Source organism: Frieseomelitta varia, unplaced genomic scaffold (assembly GCF_011392965.1).
Source record: "Frieseomelitta varia isolate USP_RPSP 00005682 unplaced genomic scaffold, Fvar_1.2 scaffold_157, whole genome shotgun sequence".
NCBI lineage: Eukaryota > Metazoa > Arthropoda > Insecta > Hymenoptera > Apidae > Frieseomelitta > Frieseomelitta varia.
In genome coordinates this window covers 49,569-76,040 of record NW_025109272.1, presented here as the reverse complement: position 1 = coordinate 76,040, position 26,472 = coordinate 49,569, and the positions used below count along the sequence as shown (strand labels likewise).

General features: G+C 30.1%; 3 protein-coding genes across 13 annotated transcripts in view; 2 read left to right on the top strand and 1 right to left on the bottom strand.

Annotated features, from left to right (window-relative positions):
• The window catches only part of LOC122536627 (aldehyde dehydrogenase, dimeric NADP-preferring), a 15,853-nt gene extending 7,776 nt beyond the window's left edge, over nucleotides 1–8,077 (top strand). For 3 of the 8 annotated variants that reach the window (XM_043669122.1, XM_043669133.1, XM_043669139.1), the window contains 11 exons: nucleotides 3,735–3,769; nucleotides 3,833–3,976; nucleotides 4,047–4,142; nucleotides 4,226–4,447; nucleotides 4,538–4,701; nucleotides 4,784–5,014; nucleotides 5,094–5,291; nucleotides 5,495–5,610; nucleotides 6,829–6,964; nucleotides 7,055–7,208; nucleotides 7,691–8,077. In XM_043669122.1, the coding sequence (XP_043525057.1) occupies nucleotides 3,735–3,769; nucleotides 3,833–3,976; nucleotides 4,047–4,142; nucleotides 4,226–4,447; nucleotides 4,538–4,701; nucleotides 4,784–5,014; nucleotides 5,094–5,291; nucleotides 5,495–5,610; nucleotides 6,829–6,964; nucleotides 7,055–7,208; nucleotides 7,691–7,711 (1,517 nt within the window). In that variant the 3' untranslated portion in view covers nucleotides 7,712–8,077. Of the gene's footprint in view, nucleotides 1–254; nucleotides 371–1,858; nucleotides 1,944–2,783; nucleotides 2,846–3,734; nucleotides 3,770–3,832; nucleotides 3,977–4,046; nucleotides 4,143–4,225; nucleotides 4,448–4,537; nucleotides 4,702–4,783; nucleotides 5,015–5,093; nucleotides 5,292–5,494; nucleotides 5,611–6,192; nucleotides 6,309–6,828; nucleotides 6,965–7,054; nucleotides 7,209–7,690 lie in introns of those variants that run through there. The other 5 variants (XM_043669155.1, XM_043669148.1, XM_043669163.1 and 2 more) reach the window with 5 other exon arrangements.
• LOC122536665 (COP9 signalosome complex subunit 1) lies at nucleotides 6,301–11,951 on the bottom strand. 3 transcript variants are annotated; one of them, XM_043669191.1, is made up of 6 exons: nucleotides 10,795–10,857; nucleotides 10,456–10,548; nucleotides 9,241–10,362; nucleotides 9,032–9,166; nucleotides 8,902–8,965; nucleotides 6,301–7,908 (listed from the first exon to the last, which is right to left on the bottom strand). In XM_043669191.1, exons 1-5 carry the CDS (start codon nucleotides 10,819–10,821, stop codon nucleotides 8,909–8,911), a joined length of 1,434 nt encoding a protein of 477 aa, XP_043525126.1. In that variant the 5' UTR covers nucleotides 10,822–10,857; the 3' UTR covers nucleotides 6,301–7,908; nucleotides 8,902–8,908. The 3 variants fall into 3 exon arrangements, with proteins under 3 accessions (XP_043525126.1, XP_043525115.1, XP_043525135.1); XM_043669180.1 differs by lacking the exon at nucleotides 6,301–7,908 and adding an exon at nucleotides 10,924–11,026 and having other exon boundaries at nucleotides 8,591–8,965; XM_043669200.1 differs by lacking the exons at nucleotides 6,301–7,908; nucleotides 10,795–10,857 and adding an exon at nucleotides 11,878–11,951 and having other exon boundaries at nucleotides 8,591–8,965.
• On the top strand, nucleotides 11,846–26,472 carry LOC122536614 (uncharacterized protein PF11_0213-like). Of its 2 annotated transcripts, XM_043669110.1 has the most exons (5): nucleotides 11,846–11,959; nucleotides 12,909–17,759; nucleotides 17,793–22,851; nucleotides 22,909–23,148; nucleotides 23,238–26,472. In XM_043669110.1, exons 2-5 carry the CDS (start codon nucleotides 12,991–12,993, stop codon nucleotides 23,289–23,291), a joined length of 10,122 nt encoding a protein of 3,373 aa, XP_043525045.1. In that variant the 5' UTR covers nucleotides 11,846–11,959; nucleotides 12,909–12,990; the 3' UTR covers nucleotides 23,292–26,472. The 2 variants fall into 2 exon arrangements, with proteins under 2 accessions (XP_043525045.1, XP_043525038.1); XM_043669103.1 differs by having other exon boundaries at nucleotides 12,909–22,851.

Genomic DNA, 26,472 nt, shown 5'->3' with positions numbered 1-26,472 from the left:
GGCGCGAGTACCAACGCGCCTGCGAAGAAGCTCAACTAGCAAAGGAGAATTTATAAAAAGCTATCTCGAAGGCTTATTCAAACGAGTATGTCATAAAGTTGCACTCGCAGATTTATTAGTTCATCGGTTACTCGCGCACAATCAGTCTCGCATAGTTACAGTCTGAATATAGTTGATTGAAAAATAAATAAATAAATAAATTCAATTCTGTTGAAATAAATAAATAAATTCAACTCTGTTGTAACAAATAAATAGATATATAAATAAATAAATTCAATTCTCTTGAGCAAAGTGTGTGTATCGACTGTACAGTATATATCCAATAACAATAGCTATTTTATAATTCGTTTAATTATTTTATAAATAGGAGGTGAGTGACAAAAATTTATTTTCTTTTTATCTTAGAACAACTAGAAGGCTATTCTATAAATGTAGAATATGTATTCTATAAGTTTTTTAAAGAGTTTAATTCCTAAATATAAATTGTTAATATAATTAACTATTGATATAAATTAAATTATTAAATATAATATAATAATTATTAAATTAAATTATTAAATATAATATAATAATTATTAAATTACATTATTAAATATGCGTGTAAATATAAATTATACTTATTATTAAAAATTTAACTTTAAATATTATTGTATTCATGGTCTCAAGGAAATATAGTATTCACTTTTTTTTTGTTCTCCTTACGTGAATAGCGTGTTGCGCAAGAACTTTTAATAAATTAATAAATTAAACGTTTCCAGTCGTAATATATGAAAATATTATAAAATTATCACAATAGAACTTTGTATGAAGCTTATTTATGCAAAACCAAATTTTAGCCGGTGCTCAATTGTAAATAAAACTCTTGTTATATATATATATAAATCCGCTTTTGAACGTGATTTCTACTATACATGTAAAATATCTATATAAATAAAAAATTACTGGGGTATTATGTGAACTCCAATTATAATTATCATTTTTCTAGGTTTCTCCAAGGTCGTTGTTATTTCTCATGTAGAAAACCTACATTTCTTTCTATTTTTCATAATAGACGAAAAAGTATGTTTAAAGATGATCTTGATCACCAGAGATATAATGGAATTTTACGACGCTGTTAAAATAATACGTGAATTTATTACAATGTTATTCAAAGTTTACCGACGATGCATTTTCTAAAATGAATAATATATCTACTGTGATTATTTTCTGATGAAATAGCAGAACAAACGTTAATTATGCGATTCATTGTATCTCTGGAGCAACTTAGTAATTTTTTATTCAATACTTAACAAGCTACCCGTGAATAAAAAAACTGAACTATCATGTCGACATTGTACCACATGCATTCATATACATATATTACACATTTAATGATTCAATCCGTTCGCATCACGGCATAAAAATGTTGCGTATTTTTCTCCGTCTTCTTTTCATTAATACTTGTAAAATTTATTAATAAAGAGTAAATTCATTTATCGTAATTTTGGTGATCATCTGGAAATCATGATTCAGGGATATTTAAATGTATTTCTGCGTCTGTTACAAGATGGAAGAATAGAAAGAAATACAAGTTTTTTCCTACATAAAAATTAACGACGACTCCAAAAAGAGAAACGGGAGAAAATGAACGAAATAAAACTTCTTTTTCCACGATACTCAGTTTTAAAAACTATTTAAATTATGTTAAAAATCTTTTCTCATGACATTGAAAACAAGAAAAAATATGTATATTTGAGTGGCCTCTTTCACGCACTTCGTATAATTAGATTTTATATGGAATATATAATATAATATATAATAATAATAATAATATATATATATAAAATATAGGCTTTCAAGGAAAAAACCGGTAATCATCAGGAATTGGAAAACAAAGCGACGATAAAATATGAGCGTAAAAATTACCGTGGAACCATCAACAAAGTTTTACAATAATATTGATGGTAGGAATTTCGTGAAAAAATATAGTGCACCACTGCATATTTTAACGCATCACATACATTGATTCAATATATGTTTCGATATTTATTATATTTTCAACATAAATCTCACTGTAATAATATTTGGAATCTTTCAGACACCGAAGTATGCATTTGAATTTCGCGCGGGGTAACAGAATCATAATCCTACATACATACTTCGATAATTTTGTCGCAACTACTAAAATTTGTTCCATACTGATATAAAATAATACATTCTCAATACTCACGTGCATTGAAAAGAAATTGACAACGATCAGGATTTATCTTCAACTAACACGAATCTGAAAGTAAAATTTAAAAAGTGTTGAGTCCTTCGTTTAACTGATCAGAGAATTATATTATCATTCAGTAGTAGTAAACTCAAGTTCTTTAATTTTTAAATAAAACAAATGCCAGCTTAAAAATACAGTTTATAAAAATTGCATATACGTAGATTGCTATGACACATTTATCTATACAAAATATTTATATAATTTGTTGCGAACAATTTTGTAAAATTACCTAATTGCACTTGTCACTGAACACAAGCACTATGCATGATAATAACATGTCTAACTGTTTTTCTTTAACTATTTGAAACATTTTTGACACATTTCGCGTTACCTGCACGTAAAATTATCAAAATAATAAGATAGCACAAAACAAGTATTGAGTACTCGCCATCATAGACTAACAGATCATTTCAAATCTATCATTTCTCTTCCAAACTGTGCTGACATCTACAAAAAAATACCTCATATATGTATGGTGAAATATTGAAATGTTTTCTTTATCGATACTGTACCACGTAGAGAGTAAATTGTTCTATGGAATTTTGATAAACGTGTGCTCAAAGTTCAGTTTATTGTTCTTCAAGAAATGAAGTACGTATATCTACAGATGTGATGAAAGCAATTTTTAATTTTTTATTTCCAATTTATTCTTGCTGTTTTTATTGTTTTTCTTTTTTTGATTTTATTATTTTGAATTTAGAAGAAAAATATACATATTACTTCCAAGAATTTTTATCAAAAATTACATAATTTCAAATTTTATAATTAACTTATTAAATGCAATCAATATAGTTTCGTCTGTAACTTTTATGTAGTAGTATGCAATAAATTCATTTAAAATATTACTCAAAAGTTAAGAATGTCACACAAATTTATTAACTAATATCATTCATTTCTCAGTAATATAGTGGATATGTATAAATATATATATAATTTCTTTTTTAAATAATTTATCGCTTTATTAATCAATTTTATTGCAAAATAGCTAAATTAAATTTTATTGTTTTATTCATTGGTTTAATTGCTTTCTTCTTATGCTATCATCCGAACAAACATTTTTATTATGGATAGTTTTTTAAATACATTTATATGTTAGTTTCTTTTTTTTAAAAAAGTACTTTCACACAATTGCATTTCAAAATTGCTTTTATATATGTACATTTAATTCTGGATGTTTATAAATTATAATATTGAATGTAATAATAGATTATATAATATAATATAAATAATATAGAATTGTATAGTATTATAATAAATATTTAAATTTTTTATATGTTATTGTACTTTAATATACTTACAGGAATGAAATAATTTGAATATATCTTTTATCAAGTACATTTACAAAAATATAAAAGTTTATTTTATATTTAATCATCATAATTATTATTTATGTAACTATTTGTGGTACTATTTATAATATTTAATATTCATAGATATTAATAATACTATTATATTGATCATTTATGTTCTCTTATTCTAGCACAAACTAACGGGAAAATGACAGATTATGCAAGTGTAAGTACACTAATTTTTAAATATAAAAACTTTTTATTATGCAAATAAAGTTTTTCTTTATAGCTAGTAGATCGCACACGAACTGTATTTCTTAGTGGTAAAACAAGATCACTAGAATGGAGAAAAAAACAATTAAAACAAGCATTACTTATGTTAGAAGAATGCGAACAAGAAATTATATCAGCTCTTGCTACTGATCTGCATAAGGTTGTGTAAAAATTATAATTATTATTTCACTTTATATTCATGTAACATAAATAATGCATTTCTTTTTTAGTGTAAATTTGAAACTGTTACAACAGAAATAAAATTTACAGAAGGAGAAGTTATAGAACTGCTTCGACATCTTAAGGAATGGTCAGCTGATGAAAAAGTATTGATATTTTATAATTTTTTATATATAACTAACTGATTTGAATAGATAAATATAAAATTCAATTTATTTGTATATTTCAGCCTTCAAAAGCAATAGTCAACATATTGGACAAAGTTGAAATTAAGAAAGAGCCATATGGTGTAGTTCTTGTTATAGGACCATGGAATTATCCTTTCCAACTATGTGCAGTTCCTCTAATAGGAGCAATAGCTGCTGGTAATTGTGTTATTCTTAAACCATCAGAATTATCTTCTGCCACATCAGCAGTTTTGGCAAAAATTATTCCAAAATATTTAGATCAAGTATGTACCCCAAGCAAACTTTAACGAGAAGACGAAAATAATTTAGAAAACGCATAGGCATTTCTTATTTTAAAATATTATACATTCTAGGAATGCATTCATGTTGTGCTAGGAGGTGTTTCTGAAACAACAGAATTACTTAAACAAAGATTCGATTACATCTTTTACACAGGATCTACTACAGTCGGAAAAATTATAAGAAATGCAGCAAATAAATTTTTAACGCCTGTTACGCTAGAACTTGGCGGTAAAAGGTAAGAAATGTATATTTCTTATTATTTTATTCTCTACATTTGATGATATATAAAAATGATCAGTAAATGTAATATTTTACAGTCCTGTGTATATAGATAATACAGCAGATTTAGAAATAAGTGTGAAAAGAGTACTTTGGGGTAAATGCATTAATGGTGGACAAACTTGTGTCGCACCCGATTATATACTTTGCACAGAAGAAATTCAAAATAAATTTATAGAAAAGGCAAAACAAATATTAAAAGAATGGTATGCCGATAATCCCAAGGAAAGTCCAGATTTTACACGTATAATTAACGAAAATCATTATCAGTAAGAAATTTTTTTTTTTATTATATATCTTTTAATTTCATATATCTTTTAATTTCACATAATCTTATACTTTTAAAAGGCGTCTTGTAAAATATTTAAACAATGGTAAAGTGGCAATAGGAGGTGTTTGCGATGCTAGTGAGAGATATATCTCGCCAACTATACTCATTGATGTTAAGCCTACGGATCCTGTGATGCAAGATGAAATATTCGGTCCAATATTACCATTTATAAACATAAATAACGCCTATGAAGCAATTAACTTCATAAATAGTCGGTAAGTCCTTTATATATCAATTTTTTTTTTAATAAAAATGCCAAAAAGTATTCAATAATAATTATGAACTTCAAAAATGATCTTCATGTAGGAAATTTATAATAACATAAAATATCACTGATGCAATTTCGTAGATTTAATTAGGAAAATTAATAAAATAAATAAAAAAATATAATATATAACAATTAATTTTTTACGTTTAGTGAATCCCCACTCGTATTGTATATATTTTCCAAGGACAGAAAAGTTCAGGATTTATTAATAAGTCAAACTCGTAGCGGAAGTATAGGAGTAAATGAAACACTAATGCAATATTGTGGTGAGTCAAGATATTAGGTGATGAATGCTTGATTGCTTAATAGTAATATGATTTAGCTATGAAGCAGATATGATTTAGCTTGGTTGTTCTAACAAATTAACTTTTTACTGGAGGTTAGATTAAGATACTGGTTGCGACTATGATATTGCATATTTTGATATGAATCCATATTGGTATTGGTATTGGGTATATTTTATATCATATCATACTCGTTTTTAAAGTGTTAAGATCTGTTAAGAATTTCAATAGACGTACATCAATTTTCATTAAATGAGCAAATGCAAAAAGTTATTCTTTCTCCTTTTATAAATATTAATTGTAGGGAAGGAAATGATTTACGCTGTTTTAAGCCAAATTTTAAACATACTTAAATTCTTCCTATATTTATTCTGTCCTATATAAGAATGTACATACATATATTGGTAATAATATATAGCAATATTTTAATATTAATATGTATAATACTTTATCATTATAATTTTTTGCAACTACAATCATTATTATAATATACAAATAATTTCATTTCTCCATAAATCTTTACATTTGAAGTGTTAATTCATATATATTACATATTCTATACAGGAAGAAGCCATTAAGTTTGTACATATTTTGCACCGACGAAAAAACTATATCATTATTTCTCAAAAATACAAGCAGCGGTAATGCATGTGTAAATGATATAATGATGAATTTAGCAGGTATTGAAGTTGTCATTTATTCTTTGTTTTTTGTTAATGGATACAATTTAATAAAATGTACATATAGTAACACACAAAACTTCTTTTTTGCACATATGTACATATAAATATTTGAGCCTTGTATATTTTGTTGGATGAAACATAGTGATTTACTTATCAATAAACGTATCATTGCATTAAACCAATCTGTCCACAAAATTATTTTCTTACAAAACTGCTAATATATAAAATCTAACAGCTTTTTTTTGTATATTTTCATGCTTCTTACTCAATTTTCAATAGTCTGCATACAGTAACATGTCGCACAGTATCGTATGGCATTTGCATAATTATTTGTACTCTATTATTATATTATAGAATTCTATATAGTGATATTCTTAAATTATATATATAGAATATAAAATATTACATAGGATATTATAGAATATTACTACATAGAATATTTGTGTTCTAAATCTATGTATATGTAATATTATAATATATTTTATATTTAATCACATGTTAAATATCTGTTTTTCAGTTGACACTTTGCCATTTGGTGGTGTTGGTAATTCTGGTATAGGAGCTTATCATGGAAAGTATACATATGATACTTTCGTGCACAAGAAAGGATGCCTTATTAAAGATTTCAATAAATTAGGAGAAATATTAGGATCGTAAGCAATGCTTCATAAAATTATATTGCATAATATTTAACGTAAGAATGAATTCATGAAAGAATAATTATTGTTTGTAATTTATTCCAGATGCCGTTATCCACCATATTCTGACAAAAAGTTGTCTTTCATAAAACTTTTATTGACAAAAGAGCCTAGCATACCAGGAATCAAATACATTCCACATCTTTTAGCATTTGGTTTAGGAGTTCTTGTTACATATGGTGTTTCAACTGCCTTAAAGGTATACAAACTGAAACGTATTTAATGCATTTACTAATCTGTGTTTGTAACAATTTGAACTATTATATACCGCACAAAATATTGCCGCACAATACTTGCAAATTTTTATAGTCTCAATATTAATTAATTCGTTGAAAGTTAAATATTGTAAGAATAAAAATATGATCTGAACGCTTAATTCGTATTTTAAGTCAAGAGATTTATCTTTAAATTAAAATATTTGACAGTTTAAAAAGTAGTTTATGCTGAGAATGGTATATAATAGTTGAATTTCAAAATCATATATTGTTAAATTTTTGTATATTTTATTTATATAATTTTTTTGTGCTTTTACATCATTTAACATTTAATGAATATTATCATTTATCATGTTAACATAACTATTGGAGGCTGAATAAAGGCAATAAGTGTTGCTTACTATAAATCGCAATTATGTTATTCTCTCCTTGACACTTAATTAACACATGAAAATATTTTTTTCAGGTTCAAGAAGAAAATTATTAATGGATTCCTCACAATATTATTGTAAAATTTTGTTATCAATTACAAATTTTAAAACATTGTTTATATTATAATTTTTATGTAATTGATTCTTTTTTATTTTTTATATATTATATGATTTTATAAAATATGTTATTTTAGTTTTTAGTCTACTAAATCGATTATTTTGTTGCCATGTAAGTCATCGATTATTTAAATAACTGGAAATACAGATTGTATTAATCTGACTAATTCGTACCTTTTTGCAATAATATAAGTCAAATGTATTTTTGCAAAAATTTAACTTTAAAACTTCTATTATATATGTATATACTACAGTTAAATAATCGTTGTAATATTATTATTACTATTGATGGAAGATAAATTATCTAAAAAGAACTGATTTTAAAAAGTTCGCACTTTTTAAAATATTCCATAATTAACTGGAGCTTTTATAATTGCATATTGTATTTTTTTAAGATTACAATAAAATTTACTATAGTATATAAAATGTACAACATGTAAAATTGTTGTTGCTATGTTAATCAAATGTATGAAGAGCACAAACGTTTCACTTTTACAAAAATTGTGTACAATTTCATGAATAATAATTTTTATATATTGTTTTTAACACGTTACACATAAATGTAATAATTGTTATATATTTATAACATGTTACACATAAATATAAATAAATTACATATAAAATAGTTGGCATTTGATAAGTATTAACATAAAAAATTTCTTTAGAAAAAGTACTTTTTTCTAGTTTTAATTATTATTATTATTGTTATTATTATCATATGTGATAATTAACATACGTATATTAATTTTATAATATAATATAATATAACATAATTATAATACAGAACGCGATCGATGCAGAAAAGAAAACATTCATGCATGAAAAAAAGTGTTGATATATTTATTGATAGTAAAATTTTAGTTTTTACATTATGTATATCAAAGATTCGTTCATACATGTAATTAACACATTTTTAAAAATACTAGTTTTGTTTCCACTTACACTATAACGTGTTATATACATATTCTATAATTTTATCGAAAATTTAGTATCAGCATCTTAAATATTTATTAATATATCCAATATAGCATCGAAATACTTTTTCATATTTTACTGACCGTAGCAATTTGTCTGCATAAATACATTTATCAACCAAAAAGTTAACATAAATCACAGTTCATTTTCTTACCATTGAACTATTGCTTCCAAGTAACAGACATTTCTCCTCCTTGAGTACTATCGCGCTGTGGACTCTGTAACATTAAAAAAAATGGACTCTGTAAAATTAAAAAATATTTTTTTAATTTTGATTCAATTACCTTAACTTGAATTTGTTGCTTCAACATTGCAGCCCTTAAAATTAACATGCGCGTACGTCTTTGATACTCTTTCCCAACGCTCATAGACTTCTCGAAAGTTGTGCTACGTTGATCAACATCCTTTGCATATAGAATCTAGATTCATAAGATTCATTAAATAAAAAAAAAATGACTCTACAAAAATATTAAGTAATGATAACAATAATTACTTTATTATGAGAATCTATACGAGCTTGTATCTGACCATCCAGAATTAATAACATCAGTTCATCTTCCAATTCTGAAACTGTCCTATTAAAAGCGGTTGCCATACGTCTCATGTCTGCGCTCAAGTATGGACTAAAATATTGTATCAATGCTCTATTTCGAATTTGCGTGTATAATACATTAACGTGTGGCGCTATGTACATGTCCAAAAGGATATTATCCTTAATTTCGTCCAGCAATTTTAAGCAGGACGCATACTTTGATTCGTAAAATTTGAAAATAATATCTCTTAACTGTGGTTCCAATTCTAGAAACAATTTAAACGAACTGCTAAAGATAACTTGCTTTTGTAATTCATGTCTATCAAATGTGGCCAAAGCACAGAGTCCTCCATAGAGAGCAACATTTCCAGGAGACAACAATTCAGGGCAATCACAATGATCCAACGATGCCTGTAAAAAGTGTCTTGCAGCCATTTTGTATTTTCTAGTTGCTAGTTCTGCTAGACCAGCTGCAACTTTTAATTTTGTAACTATAGACTGATTGTTGTCTTTGCCATGAACATCAGAAAAATCTGGTGTACTTTCTGCCTTTGTTACATAGCTCAGTACATGAGTCCAATTTTGCAAATAAACAGAAACTTTAATAACATTCAGACACATGTTAACAATATGTTTTCCACTAGTGCAATAATCCCTTGCTCTGGAATAACACTTCAAGGCATGGACAAGATCACCACAATCTAGATAATGATCTCCTAAATCGTCATGACCTCTTCTGATACTTTCCTTAATTGAATTACTTCTATAGTTTTTAAGATCTGTATCAAATTTCTCTAGTTTCAGAGCAGCCTTTTTAGAACGCGTTTCAACCCAAGCTTGATCTAAAGTCAACATATCCTGGGACGTTGACTGCGCTGCAACATCTGGCAATCCAGGCGTACCTACAGCTTGCACTAATTTTTTGTGTAATATGATGTACAAAGAAACATTGTATGTTGTCATCACATAAGATATAGCCATTTTTAGTGCCTCTATCCTTAACATTGGACAATGGTCAGCTATGTATATGAGCCTATATAATTTAGCAAGCCCAGTGTAGCTATTGGCGTAGACTTCCAAGTCCTGAAAAGAAAGCAGCGTTGCAGCAAGTTTATCAGGACAAATTTCTAAAAATTGTTATCAGAAACCAAAGATTCAAAAGGAAATAACATTTACCAATGTTGGATTTTCCACAATGTACGGTTCTTCCTCTGCGTTATCATTATCTTCTGCAGGAGCATCAACTTGCATAGGCTCCACAACATTTTGCTATGTATAAAAAAACGTCATATATATGCCATCATATTATATAAAAATAGAAATTCATGGTTCACCATGCTTCAAACAATAAAAATATGAAGCGTGAAAGTAACACAATCAAAACTGACATAACAACTGTAATACAGGAAGGAAATATAATATACACGAATATATACAAAGGCGACAATTCGAATTTGCCCGTGAAATATTCTATTCGCGTAAACAAATTACTGCATAATTGTGTTAATAAATTACCTGAACATCGTGAACTTGTAACGGCATGACAAACGTTCTTCTTTATGTTAAATAGCCGAGGAACTACGAAAGAAAACAAAACTTTACAAGAATAAATATGTAATAGAGAACTATGAACTACATACATACATGTATACTCGACACAATGCTGGCAACCTAGAGCGATTAAATACTGTCGTGATCCTGTTTAGAGGGATTTTGATTTGCCCAAAATTATTCGTCGATGCAAATTATTGTTTCAAACAAAGAAATCAGTAATACACTAATTTACATTTCAATGAACTTTAACCTAAGATATTTTTCTCCGATTTTGAAGCGATTTGAAGTAGTATGTTATCTGTCATATACATAATAATTTCCAACGGTGCCAAAATAAATTCCTCTTTTTTTCTCTTTCTCTCGAAAAAAGGCATGCGATATTTTCGAAGCGTTGAGGATACTTTCATACGTAGAGATATCTCGCGGTCTGAACTTTTGAATGCTCATTTACGTATTGATCAATCGTGACAGGGAAACTCTGTCCTCTACTAGATTGGATCGAACATTTTCCAGGAAATGAAAAAACGAACGAAAAATTTCCAAAATGAAAAACGTATTCAATTCGTTTCGTGATAACCTTGATACTTTGATATTTCATACACATCCCAAAATCGACATACGTTCACTTCAAATATTCGTAGTTTGCGCATTACGAAGAACTTACGAAGAGAGCACGCAAATTTTAACTGACGTGCATTGCTTAAAATAATATTATTAACAATTAGTTAAAACAATTTATTTATATAATAAGCAACATTCTCTTCCATTTTACGGAATTGTAATCCCCCCTTCTCGCCGAAAGCAAAATGTTTACGCAACGCTAATCGCGCGAACGAAAAGTAACAATCGTCACGAAAGTGGTTAAACTCGTGCGATTCGCGCCTCTTTGAAAGAAATACGTACGCGCACGTTTCCCGATGGCCAATAAGTTTGGCAACGTAAAAGCACACGCTTCGAACGTGCCGAGTGTTTTCTAGGGAATGCAGAGGAGTGCGGTCGATACGATCGAATGGTAACGATTAACATGAAACGTAGCTAGGCTACCTGGTTCCAGAAACGCGTGATGTCCGTCTAGCAGTCGTGTCCAATATGGCGTGTACACTGTGCGAATTGTATTAACGTGCAGGTAAGACTCGGTTGAATTTTTTTTCCCTTAGCTCACGTCGCCCGGACAAACGTGTAAACCGAGACATCGCGATCTTCGTCCTTCGAAATATTTTGCGTGTTATCGTTCGCGTGACGATCGAACAGCTATCGGTGGAGTTGTTTCCCTAAAATATGTGAATCTCGTCAACCTTTGCACCCTCAAGGTCTGTTCGCTCGAAATGCATTTATGATGACAGATGTGTGTGGAAAACGTGTATCCTCGGTCGAGCCGAAGCGATTTCGCGTGAAGCGAAACGATCCCGAAAGAAAGGGAAAACGGAATCGACTAGTTCTTTTTTTTTTAACGAGAACTCGGCGCGTGATAACATTCGCCGTCTGGCAGCTGCCAGTTGGATCCTCTGAAAGTAAAAACACCTCCGAATCAGAAGAATCGGAGCAAAAGTTATCAGTGAATGAATCGTGGCACGTCGACGAGGTTCCCATCGTTGGTCGCATCGGCTGTGAAATGTTGACATTTTCCAATAAAACTTGGACTGCTGTTTCGTCGCAACGCGTGACAGATATTTTGACATATTGGCAAACGTGTTGTGAAAATGGAGCAGATGCGACGAAACTTTGTTTTCGAAACGTTCAGGGATACGACCTTACGCATTTTTTTTGTAACGAGAGCTACGTAAAATAGATAGATGTTAAAAAGTATACAAAGTAAATGTAAGAAATATATATAAATAATATAAAATTAAGCGTAGCACTGTATCAAAACAAGTGTCTTCAGCTGATTGATAAGTTAATCATTTTACAGAACGTTTTCTTTTTATTATCAGCGTCAATTTTGTTTTTTTATTTTTTTTTAAAAAAAATGAAGTTTAAAATAATTCAAAGTATATCGAATATTATATTATCCATGAATGAATAAGCAAAGTAATAAAGATTAAAAAAAAAAGTATAATTGTTTTTTGTCTCTACAGGTACTGTTCCTGCCTCTGGTGTGACTGTCTTTTGTGAATAAAGGAGGATAAATACTGTAAATTTGTAATAAAACAATGTACAATGAACTACGGTGGGAATATGCCAGATTGGCATCAGTATAACACCTCACAGACAAATGAAGTTACACCTTCCACGCAAAATGTTAATTCTGGTCACCTTGCATACATTCCTGGTGTCAGTCCATCGACACTGAATGCCATTAGCCTTAATTCAGAGGGTTTGAACAAACATCAGAACAATGCTAATTACAATCCAAGAAATTATCAATCTTTCAACAATGTATCAAGTAACTCAGCCATACCGAATAACAGTCCCCTTGCATCTATGGTGCAAATGCAGAATTGCATTGGCCATTATGGCTCTCCAAATACAAGGAATCCTATGTTGGATAATATAAATACTTCTGTGGATCCTAGGAACACCACGATCGGAACTGTAAATGATGATATAGGATATAGAAGCAATCAGGGGCCTTTCAATGGACCTATTGGTCATCTAAATGGACCAAACTGCAATTTGAATGTATCAACTGGACCTAGAACTGGACCTGGGCCTGTTCATGGATCTAGAACTAATTCCGGACCAGGACTGGGAACCAATCCTAATAATGCAACTGGCCCTGGCCCTATGTACGGACCTAATTCTAGACATGGACCTGCATCGGTATCTGGTTCAGGTTCTGGACCTGGAAATATGGGGCCAAGAAGCACTAATGTCGGTCCACTACCTTCTGGGAAACCTGGACCATCTTCTTCGTGCATTCCTTGTAAAGGAATGTGTTGCAATTCAGATTCAAACATTAATTATCAACAATGGGAGAAATTTGGATCCTATCAGAACAATGGTTCATACAGAGATAATGTGCACCCATCGAATTATCAAATTGAAAATAGACATTTTGGAAATAACTGTAATTTTAGGAAAGATAATTTAGATGGTAAAGAAGTAATGGGTCCTGTAATACCCAATGCATCCACCATAGATCATAGAAGAAACTTTGCAGATTACAAGTATCATAAAGATCATTTAGTGCATAGAAACTACTCAACATCTTCAGGAATTTTTCACAATTACTCCATGCAAGGTTACAATTATTCTGCAGAACACCAGAAGTATCCTTATCCTGTGAAAGAACACACAAAAACGAACAACATGAACGTGCAGAATTCAGGCATGCTTAAGCATCAAGAACAAAATTTCATAGCCCAGCAAAAGTTTAATAATAAACAATTCCAATATCAAAACGGGAACATGATACCCAAAGGGATTTCTACTTTAAATGTAAACGCCAATATGGCGTCGTCTTCTCAAAATCCATACTTTAATTCGCAATACCCGAGGAACATTTCCACAGAAATTTCTCACGAATGTCAAGAAACCACCGATAATACTTCAATGGTGAATAGAATGCAAGGCTTTGCACACAATTCTCCTTCACAGCATCAAGTGTATCAACAGAAAATAGCAATGCAAAAATTTTCAATAGAAAATCACCTTCGAGAACTGGGCAGGATACCTGGTTATCAATCACATCCCAAATACAAAGAATGTATTCTCAGATACAGAGAAATATTAAAATTACAACAATCTTCTGGCTACCAAAGTTCAGTTCAACAAATTCCGCGTGTAGCAACACCGGCAAATACCTCAATGCCGCCTATTAATTTGCAGTTTGACCAAAATGGTATGTTAATAAATTCCAGTTATCTACCAGATAACTTTTCTAAGTTACAGCACGTGTCAGCTGTAGAACAAACACCAGAAAATATGGACAGGCAAAATAAAGACCAGGATATTGTCATGGCTAACGAAAAATGCCAGCAGTCGCAGCAGTCAGAGCAATTAATGATTCCTCAACAAAATGAACATGTTCCTTCCTCTTGTGCAGAGACATTTCAAAAGCAGAGTCAGTTCTCTATACACAAGGACTATAATCAAAATCAACCGAAAGTACAAACAAGCGAGAGTCACAGCTTTAATATTTTAAGTACTAATAGTAGCAACGAAGCGATGATGCAACAGAAAGCCTCGAAAGAGTTTGCCAATAAACCGGATCTAGACGTAAGACAATTTCTGGCTAATTGGGATGAAACTGACGACGAAGAGGGAACGACGAACCTACCGGACACGATTCTGAGTGAAACAACTCCAGTTGTTGTGGTAAGCTATGAAAATATAGATCTTTCGTCAAAAACACAGCAAGGCACAGAGGTTCCAAGAAAAAATAGTTTCTGCTCGGACGAAACTTTAGAAAGTGGTAAAGATGGCGAAACGAATATAATAACAGCCCAAGATTGCTTGACAATATCGTATTCTGCGTCTGACAGTTCTGAGATTCCTAAAACTTCTGAAAGGACGATCGGAGAAGGTGTGGTAAAACCTGGAAGTATCATACACTGCATCAGCAATGGCCCTGACGAAATACCCACGATTCACATAGTGGACAATTTAGAAATAAGTAATATTTTAGGAACACCTAATGATCAAGTTATACAGACTTTGGAGAAGCAAAAGGCAATACCATTTTTCAGAGAATCGAGCAACAGTGAAACGATGGCTCTCGAAAATACAGAACAACAGGACAAGGACAATGTTCATGTATTGTCTGCTAATTACACCACATCTTTGGATAATGTGGATAAGGATACAAGTATAGAAGATTCCAATATTTCTGAAACAGCTACAATTTCAATGAACAATCAGGAATTAAGAGTTTTGTCAACTTCACAAAAAGATAATCTGGGCGTTGGTGATAATATAGTGGAATTGAAGAAACAGCATAGTTTTGAAGAATCTCATAATCCTGATGATATTAGTTTACCAGATTTACCAGAATGTACACCAATATCTACTACACTAAACACTCCTATTCATTCAGACACTGAAGAATCTTCACAGAACATGGAAGAAGACTTATCGATATCCACAAATCCGATAGAAGTGATGCAAAACAGTCCAGTAATCAGTTTTACACAGCTGAACAGTGAGAATAAAGTAAAAAACATGTCTCTCGGTACTATAGAGTTGGAATTTCAAAAGGAGAATCGTTATAAGAATAATGAGACCAGTAGTGAACATATACAGGAGGTAGACAATTTCGAGTTGTCTGGCAACTTGAAGGCAAAATCGAGTGAAGCGATTAAAAATAAACAACTGAAAAGTCTTGGGATCAATGCTGTAAGAAAAAAGGTGTGTTTGATAGATGGCAAGGAGAATGATACCAAAATTCCTGATACTTGTACTGTTTTAACATCCATGGAGTATGAGCTGGATATTCGGCAAAAAGTTGTTGATAGGGAGAAGAATTCAGATCGTGATTCTTCTGATTATACACATAATAAAGAACAGAAAAGCATTAGTAGATCGACGGAAGCGATAAAACACAGAGTACAAAGAAGTGAGTCTGATGATAACATCAGTTCTAACCCGAATTTAAGCCCAACGGTGTCTGATAATGAGTCACAAGCTTCAAAAAGCGACAAAGAAATGTTTAGAAGGAGAAAGATAAAGACTTCAACTGTATCTACAAACACCAACTGTCTGATACCCTCTGAACTTGATCAAAATATTAGGAAAAGAGCAAAAGAAGCAACAACCTGGGAAGATAAGTGCATAAACAAATACGTAGATAGAAATTTAAGTCAGAAAAGAGATGCTGATCATTTGAAACAATCAAAAGTTTCTGACACGAGAAAGTTCGATGATTCGAGCTCATCCCAAGGCGGAGAGCACTCTGTGTGCCATATGATTTCTCAATATAAACACTATTCTGCTGCTGTGATAAAGGATAACGTTATATTAAGTGATAAAAGAACGCACAGCATCACAGATAGGATCATGAATGAAAAATCACCCGAGTTCCCAAGTAAGATGAACAATACAAATACCAAAGATCTTCCTAAAGAGGCAGAAATTAGAAAACAGGCAACTAGCAAGGCAATGTCGACGTTGCACGAAAGTATTCAGTCTCAGACTTCTAGGTTGTTGCAAAAAGATTTGAAAGGTGTCGATGGAGACGTTAGATACACTGCAGAGGAAATGCGTTTGCTGAAAGAGTACAGAAAGAAGAAAGAAAAGTTGTATCAGGCTTATAATACGCACGACGACAATAAGAATGAGAAAACAAAATCTAAGAGCCACAAGTTAGGGGACAAGATATGCTTGGAGCAAAACTCTATCTCTTCAATAGTTAGCCGAAATTCAGAAAATTTGGTGACGCAGGAAGAAGCAAAAAGCCACTCGTGCTCGAAAAGTTTAATAAAAAATACCGACTTCGGTATTCAAGTTGCCAATGTAAACTTAAAAATTAAAGACAATGATATTGGCAAGGAGTTAATTCTGGGAGACAAGAACCAGGAACACGCAAAAGATCCTCTGGAAGGAATTAAAATCGAAATCAATGTATCGTGCACAGACAGAAACGTGAAAGGGCAGGAGCAAAATAAACGATTACTGTACGATGATCGTAGCCTGTACGAGATCGACGATTCACTGTCTTACTCAAATGCATTGGACAGTCAACGTAAATCAGACGCCAAGGAACAATCCAACAACTCGAAGCTACCCGAAAGAGCTCACAAAAATGTGTTTGAAAAATCCGATGCGATGATTGATGTTATCGAAACGAATCAGGGTAAAAGAGAGGCGGAGAAGAATTTGAGAATAACATTCAAAAAAGATAGGAGAACTTCGTCAGAGGTAAACGAGGAAATGAACTCCATCGTCCCTAAAGAAGCATGTAGTTTAATTTCAGAAAGTCAGTCTTTCAGCAAGACCTCGCGCAGCAACATATTCTGCAAAGATATGTCGAAGACCGAAGTGATTAAGGATACTAATTACGCCATCGATCAGCTGGATGTAATTAAATCGAAAAGTGCAATATCAAATACTGCCACAGTCGACGCAAATAATAAAGTTAAAGGGAAGAATAAACTTGAGGACGATAAGGAAGATAATCGTGCGCGTGAAGATGAGGATCGAGTGGCAAGGATGCGAAAGCAAAGTTCCACGAGCTTCATGAACGTTTCAGGTGTAATAGAAAAGGAGATAGCGAGTGTGCCTCATTCGAAAGCTTCTGTAAAACTGCCAGAAAGCAACTTTACTGAACTAAGAAAAAAATTGTTGACTAATCTGAATAATTTGGACTTCAAGTTTGGCAAGTATTCCGAATTAGATTTAGATCGTGATTGTCGTGTGGTTGAGGAATTAGACGAAGAAGAAAGTTACACGGGTAAATGGAAGAAGCCAAAGATAGATGACATTTTAGAAGACTGCGATATGTTCCAAAGTAGCAGCGGCTATGTAAATCCGATATTCTCAAGCATAGATAAGCTGGAGAATCCGCACACAGTTCCTGTATACACTACCAAAGACGGAAAGATATCCTATAGCCCTAATCGAAGATTCACCTATCATGAACTAATGATGGAGGCTCGTAGGCGAGAGTCTTATTCCTCTGTAAAGAAGTCTCATTACGCGGATACTTGGAACAGCTATTACAGCTCGAAATTCCGCAAAATGAACAAGAGAAAACGACATCATGATCTTAGCGACAAGAAGAAGTACGAATACAAGAATACCAAGTGTCTTTACGATAGGAAAAAAAATTATTCTGATGAATTTTATGGAAAAAATCATGTTAAATATAAAGATTATATACACAGTATTAGAAATGATAATGCCATTTGGTCTGATCATTATAAAATGGATAAAATGTATAGTAGCAGTGATTCTGATGATCAGATTATAGATCGTAGCAAATATCGCACTACCGAGGTAAATAATAGTAAGAAAGATCCGACTATAGAAAATAAAGGCATAACTATCTCTAAATTACAGAAAGATGATATTTTTATCAATGAATTAGACCTAGAATCTAAGAGCAAAGAAAATGAAGCTGATGATTCTTTGAATAAAGACAAAAGTATGGATTTAGAGGAAACACAGATGATTCAGTTTCAAATCCTTGATATGGAAGAAAATAATGAAAATGTTAATTGTAAAAATGCTAATAATAATTGTGTAGATAATTATACATCTAGTGGACAGTCGGATATTCCATCAACATCTTTGCAATTGAGTCAAGAAAAACAAACTGTGGAATATAGTGTAAATGAATCTTCGATGTTAAATGAGTCAGAAATCACGTCGGAAAATGTTCAAAGAGTTGAAGGTAAGAATTCGAGTAATGAATGTAGTACCGATCAAACTATTGATAAAGTTGAAACTCTTGAAAGTGAAGAGAAAAATGTAGTTACAAAGATTGAATTGCTCAATAAAGCATCTTTATTGGATGAGCAAGTTAGTTTATGTGATCTTGAAAAGAAAAAAGATGATGAAAAAATTATTTCAGGGGCAGTTATTAAAGAGCAAGAAGCAGATACTGAAGAACAGAAAAAAGAAATTGACATAAATGTATCTAATAGTCAAACTTTTCTAGAACCCGAAAATAATTTTGAAAATGTAGAAGATACAGAAAGTAATAATAAATCAGAAATTAATCAAGTTGGCATTGTTGGCATATTAGAGTTTGAAAATGACATAACAAAAAAGGTTTTAGATCCTCAAACAGATTCTGATAATATATTTGACCAAGTTTCGCAAGAATCTTTGGACTTAGAAAGACCAGTGGATGCATTTAATGAAATTGTTGAAGAATCTGAAGAGAATATTATTGAAGAAAATATTTTAGAGTGTGAAGAAGAAATTGTGCAATTTAGTGAAGAAGTTGAAATTTCAAATGAAGAAGCTGTAAACAAAGTAGAAGAAGAAGATAATGAGTATTTAGAGAATTCAAATAATAATTTGTCGAGAGACACTTTTGCAATGAATCAAGAGGTATCTGAGTCTCGGGCAATATTAACAGAGGAAACAATTAATCAAGAAGATAATTCAAAACACATTTCTGTTGAGCTTATTCATCATCAAGATAATATTGATACAAACTCTGACCAAATAAATAATGCAATTACCGAAGAAAAAAATCTTAATGATTTTTCAAAAACTGAAATTTATCCTGAAAATGAAAATGTTACGGACATTATATCAAACAAAAATGAAATAGAAATTATTCTATCAAACATAGAAGAAATTTCAGTGAAACAAGTAATAACTGATAATTTAAAAGATGAAGGTGAACCAAATGATTTGCCGACTGTCCTTGAACATGAAACAAAGTTCAATCAAGAATCTTTTGAAGATAAAGAAATGCATATTCTCAATACATGTTGCTCCATTAAAAACTCTCCAGTTACAGATGTCGAAAGTTGTAAAGATAAAACTAAAGTGGATGAACAGAAAGAAGAGCAAATTCCTCTTGAACAAGTTACTTGCAAAAGTTTGGCTCATTGTTCAGATAGCAATATCGACATGAAAGCAATACCTAAACTGATTATAAAGAAAACTGATACACCAAATTCAAAATCGGCCTGCTCATTGGATTACACAGAAACTTCTGAAAACTGGGATAAATACGATGCAAAATTATTTTCTGAATTACATCCAAAAATACCAAAAGTGATTATCACTAAGAACAGATCACGTTCAGCAACTCCAGTTGAAATTTTCCAGAAGACTAAATCTGATAAAACGCAATCTTTTCTTCCAGAACAGAACGATGAAAGCATGGATGTGGATAATAGTGATTTTGAATCATATACTTTAAAGTACAATAATTGTGAGAATAAAGTACCTAAGGTGAGGATAAAGTTAGAGGATATATCATCTAAGGATTTAAAAGTGTACTTGAAACGCAAAGCTACTAAGAGGAGCATTCCAAAGGTGAGAATCAAAAAACTTAAAACGCAAGAAAGTAAGCGAATTGAAACGAAGGACAGTTCAGAAACAGAAGACACCGATTCTGATGAAGATAAGAATTTACACGAATTAATGTCCAGTGATACAGAAATTGAAAGAACACCGAAATCAAAATTAAAAAGACAAGAAGACAGATCTTGGTCACCTGAAAAAAATAAAGGGAAAAATTCTAATATTTCTAAAGTCTTTCCAAAAAAGACTAAAAGAACAAAAGAAGAGGATTCAAAATGCACTGCCAAGTATGATACGGCAATTAGTGATGAATTAAAGAAGAAGTTTCCCCAGTGTATCATCGAAAAGATTCCCAAGGTTATAATAAAAAGAACTCAAATTGGTGCAGAATTTAAGTGTGAAATCAGCAAAAGTAAAAAGACTTCGATCATTGAAACAGCCAAATGGCAACCAAAAGTAAAATTACAAAGATTAGATGTTCTGGATAATATGGTGAAAGATCTAAAGCAATCAAAAATCACATTAAGCGATAAATTTGATTTTTCTGCAAGAATGAAAAATATTAACAATGAGGATACAATTGATAATAGTAAGGTAAAATTATCGAGATCTAATTCGGTGTCTAATTTGTCTCCTACTAAATACAAACGAAGAAGATTTTCAGACTCTAGTTACATGAAAGTTAACACAAAGTCAAACATTGAATTCAAGAGTAATTTAGATGGTAATGTAGCTATTTTTAAATCAGATGATAGTGAAAGTAAAATTATTAGGAAAAAAGAGAACAGAAAAATATCCTCTGAGAGTGAGCAACTATATCATAGTCAGAATAATGAAAGCGAAAGAGAAATGGAAGAAATTATAACGAAACATTCCTTTCGAAATATTCTGACGAACGAAGACAACGATATGATGGTTGTGAAGGAAGAATACTTGTCTTTTGATACCAAGGAGAGCACACCTCTTATAGAAGACAAATTTTTAGATGCTGCCACCCGTTCGCATAATTATAACGATAATGATAGTTCGATAATTAAAGTCGATTCCTCAGATGAAAGTCAAACTACAATAGAAATTTTGCCAGCATCACCAAACAATAGCGATGATGAAGCTAAGAATTCTGAATTTGAGAGTATCAATAGAATGGATATGACAGACGCAATGCCAACTCAATTGGAATTAGAATTGGAACTTATTGACAATAATAACACATGTTCTGAGGTATTTATGTCGGACATAGATTATGCATCGCATTCTAAAAGCAAGTACAGTAATGAAGGATCAACTAAGACGTTCTTCAATGAATTTCAACGTTCTTCACAAAGTACCTTTGATCAAAATAAATATACCTTTTTAATGAAGAAGCAACATTTTGAACGAAACACAAATGATAATTTTTATTGTAATGACTTGTTAATTAAAGAGGTATTAGCTGCTAAAGAAACATTAAAAAAGTGTTTGACAAGATCTGAGACCGAAGATGTGGAAAGAACGTCACGACCTAAGACTGTAGCTGAAAAGAAACAAGGCTTAAGTTTCAGTTTTAAGGATCTTGGCAAATCCTCAGACAAATCTGAAGAAATATGTTTCACTAGTCAGAACAATAAAATGAAAATAAGTGATTCTCCTTGCGATATAGAGACGGAGGAGGTTGAAGAAAATTGTTTCAAGCAGCATGAAATTTATTCTGTGGACTGCCCTACAGTTTCTACGCATAGAAATAGCAATGTACCAGAGCCAACTACAATTTCTTTGAAGTCCTCTAAGACATCCATAAATAATTCTGATTTATCAAACAGACGCAATAGCAATGCAGAAAAATTGCTAGAGATCAAGTCTGTGAAAAAAACTAATAGTGACAGTCAGAAAAATAATGACAATTCAAACAACACAAAGGTGAAAGAAGACAATATGCCATTATTAGTGCCAGAGTTTGTTTTAAATTTTGATTCCAGCTCAGATAGAGATAGCTCTAGATCTCCGCCTGTTATAACAAATCAAGAAGAAGTTGAACATGTAGCAGAAAATACAAAATTGGTGGAAAATAAAGTGATAAGTCAAATTGAGAAGATAGAAGAGAATAAGAAACATTCCTATAATAATTGTGAAATGACTATTGCTGATATTATAACGCAATTAGCTTATCATGAAAAGGTAAAGATCACTATTTTTATTTGTCAAGATGAAATTAATTTTAATCGTTTGTTACAGGCAACAATAAAACATAAAAAATACTGCAATTTGTGTGAAAGATGGTTTCCTACAACTTCGCGACATCGTCGGCATTTAGCTGGATACCAGCATCGTTATATAGAATTAACACAGCGTAAAAGTATTCATGCGCTTTTTATTCTGTTTACTGGAAAACCTTGTCCAAGACTTTTGCCAGCAAACGTAATTCGCAATGACTGTTCCATAGGAGAATTGACGCCTCTGCAAATTGCTGTTCAGGTAGGATTATGCTTATATACTATTTCTTTATCATAAATTTCGAATTTCGAATTCCATGCATTTCATTTTATCAATTATACATTTTATAGGATGTTGCAAAATGCGTTGAATACATACAACAGAATCAAAAAACGAAAGAATGACAGTAACAAATTATTATAAGTTACATCGGTGCATAGACGCATTTCCTGTGATTACCTATATTGGAATGTGGTGTAATGTGAGTATCTTTAAAAAATGTACTATAATGATAAACACAAAATGAATTCTATAATTCTTTTATTCTCAATGGAATTGTACTTTAGTATGATTACCATTGAAATTAATCATTATACTGTATATTATTATGAATATTAATATATATATACATATATAAAGGCAATGAAATTAACATCTATGAACTTTGCAAAAAACAAGCTTTGTTGATTGATGTTAATTGTTAAAAGTTACTTGAAAGAAAAGAAATTACTTTAAGTGGTTAAATATTTAGCCAAAGATCGTAAAAAAAAAATATATATAAATATATATGTTAGATTATTTATAGTTTTTGAAGACTATGCAGTCTTTTATTTGTACAAATGAAGATATGAATAATATCGTAAATGAATGTGCTCGTTATAAATTTTTATTTATATCGTGAAAAGACTTATATATACAATGTATAAATACACACACACACACACACGCATATATATATATATATATATTTATTCTTGTTTAAAAAAAAATATGGACCTTTGCAATGTTACACAGACCTAAATCTATATATAGTTATATTTATATAAAATTATATATTTGAAACAAATATTTAGCCAAAGGAAAAAAATGATTATACATGTTACAAGATAAAATGAACTATGAAATGTTAGAATGTCTGTAATTTATACGATAGGAATTAATGGACGATAAACAATGTAATTTTCAAAACAGATAGAATAGACAGAGAAAATGTGTAAATTTTTCAAAAATATGATTATACCAATTACTGTGATTTTAGATCAAATTTCTCTATTCTAATTACGTTTAATAAGTATAAATTAATTCTTTATAATTGAAATTCTTAAAAAAAATATGATTTGTTTAATTGAAATAAATAGCAACATCTCATAGTTCAATAAAAAATCTATACATAATATAAATAATGTTCACTCTCCTGTCATGTGTTTGATTCAAACTGTCTAGGTGTGCCTAATAAGTTATTGTTTATACAAATAACAAATTTTTAATTGTTTTAAATGTTATAAATGTTTCTCTTATTATTCTATTGATCTATTATTCTATTGATATTGGGAGTAGGAAAGATCCTTAATGAACAAGTTCCTGATTATAAAGCAGAATGGAATAAATATATTTCTTGTTAAGAGGCTAAAAAACAGCTCCTATGCTACTACAGGGTTAACAGACTATATCTACGATTGTTTTATAATTTTTGTTTTCCTACTTTACATTCCAAAGAATAAAAATACAATGAAAGTCATTTTATTAAAAAATCTAGTTTAATCATTAAATGCAACCAAATAAAAGAAATATAGAATATATTTATATATATATAAATCTATCGATTGTTATTCCACTTAATGTTTTATTTCTCATCAATTTGTTTTAACTATTTCATATTTTATTTGCACGAGTGCCTTAAAATACACCTAACAGTATTTGTCGTATCGTGTTATACAAGATTAAATGAAGCTATATATTTGTAATATTCTTGTATAATATATGCATAATATATGCTGCAATTATGAGAACATTAAAAGAAATATACCATTGCATAATAACTATTATATAAATAATTTTTTTATAAATATGTACATCATGTTTGTTTTATAACTTTTACTGTAATTTTAATAAAAAAAATTATCTAAAGAGTTGCATCTCTTAAAATAAGAGATCAATATATAATTAGAGAGAGATTATAATATAATCGCAGACAAAATGTAAAATAAGCTTTTATATAGTGGTATAAATTAAAAAAATATGTTCTCATGATTGAAGTTGTTATGCAAATATTTTATATCATTGTGTGTTCTATGTGCCTAAATTTTAAGAAATTTATTATATGCATCTAAAGTTCAAATATGCATAATATTACTTATATACATTTAATATAATACAAATATGCATCACTTGTACATTGTATGAAGAAAACAGGTTTAAAAGTTTTTATAAAAAATTGTATCAGTTTGACTTGTATGCTGTGCTTTATAGAAATTGTTTTGAATGTTTAATTGTGGCTATAAGATATCTAAACAAATTACGTACATCAAAAATATCAATTTACATCATATGATATTAGAATTCATTAGATTTGAATATTATAGTTTCTTCATCTAAATTTAATTATTTTGTTATATAAATTAAAGAACGAGGATATTCTTAAGGAATAGAATTACATATGCTTCATTTAGATGAGCTATGGTTTTTTTTTTTTTAGAAAAATTCTATTGTTGACTTCCAATAATGTAAATTATTATAAGAATGCACTGATTTCAAAATTTTCATTTAAAAGAAAAAATTCTATTATTATATTAAGTCATAAAAAAATTGTTTCATTTTTTTAATATAGATTATTTAGTTTAAAAATTAAAGATTTTTATGTACACAAAAGTTAAGAATCAATTTGTAAATTAAATTAATTATAGAGGTGGGTCCATACAAACATTTATGAATTAATGAAAAATATTTTCATAAGTCAATATTATATATATATATATACCCATCTACTTATGATTCATAATTTTTTTATACATTTAATCGCATATAATGACACAATTCAAATGGGCAGATCTGTATAGAAAGATAAGTGCAATTGTATATTTTTACAAAGTTTACAACTGATAATTCCATAAAAAAATATTAATTTTTAAAATGATTGTTAGCTGTGCAATTCTAAATCAGATAAATCATTTATACAGTTCTGCTAATTTTATACACAATGTGTGATTAATATAGAATAATTGTTTGGGATACATTACAATTAGTTCTAAGTGTGTTTTAGATTTGTAGCACTTTTTTCAATTTTAAAATCTTAAAAAAATGATGATTTAATATTTCCAAAAATTTGAATAAAAGTTTAAATGAAATTTACTAAAATGTCTTAGACATTACATGAATAAATTTCGGAATATTTTGAAAAGTACTACAAAGATGTTACATATCTAAACACTAAAAACATTCCATAGTTAGGTTAAAAAGTTTAATTAATAGAAATAAGAATTGTACGAAACAATAGATTATTTTCTGTTATTGTACTTAGGCTACAGAAATGTATGCAAAATTCTAGTTGACATTAAAGAAACAATAAACAATAAAAATTACCATGTA

Coding starts and splice junctions, on each gene's coding strand:
- LOC122536665 (XM_043669180.1), bottom strand. CDS start 10,821: ATGCCGTTACAAGTTCACGATGTTCAG. Junction 10,549..10,794: donor TACAAGTTCACGATGTTCAG/GTAATTTATTAA, acceptor TTTTATACATAG/CAAAATGTTGTGGAGCCTAT. Junction 9,167..9,240: donor GTATAGATTCTCATAATAAA/GTAATTATTGTT, acceptor TTATGAATCTAG/ATTCTATATGCAAAGGATGT.
- LOC122536614 (XM_043669103.1), top strand. CDS start 12,991: ATGAACTACGGTGGGAATATGCCAGATTGGCATCAGTATAACACCTCA. Junction 22,852..22,908: donor AATTAGCTTATCATGAAAAG/GTAAAGATCACT, acceptor CGTTTGTTACAG/GCAACAATAAAACATAAAAA. Junction 23,149..23,237: donor CTCTGCAAATTGCTGTTCAG/GTAGGATTATGC, acceptor TACATTTTATAG/GATGTTGCAAAATGCGTTGA.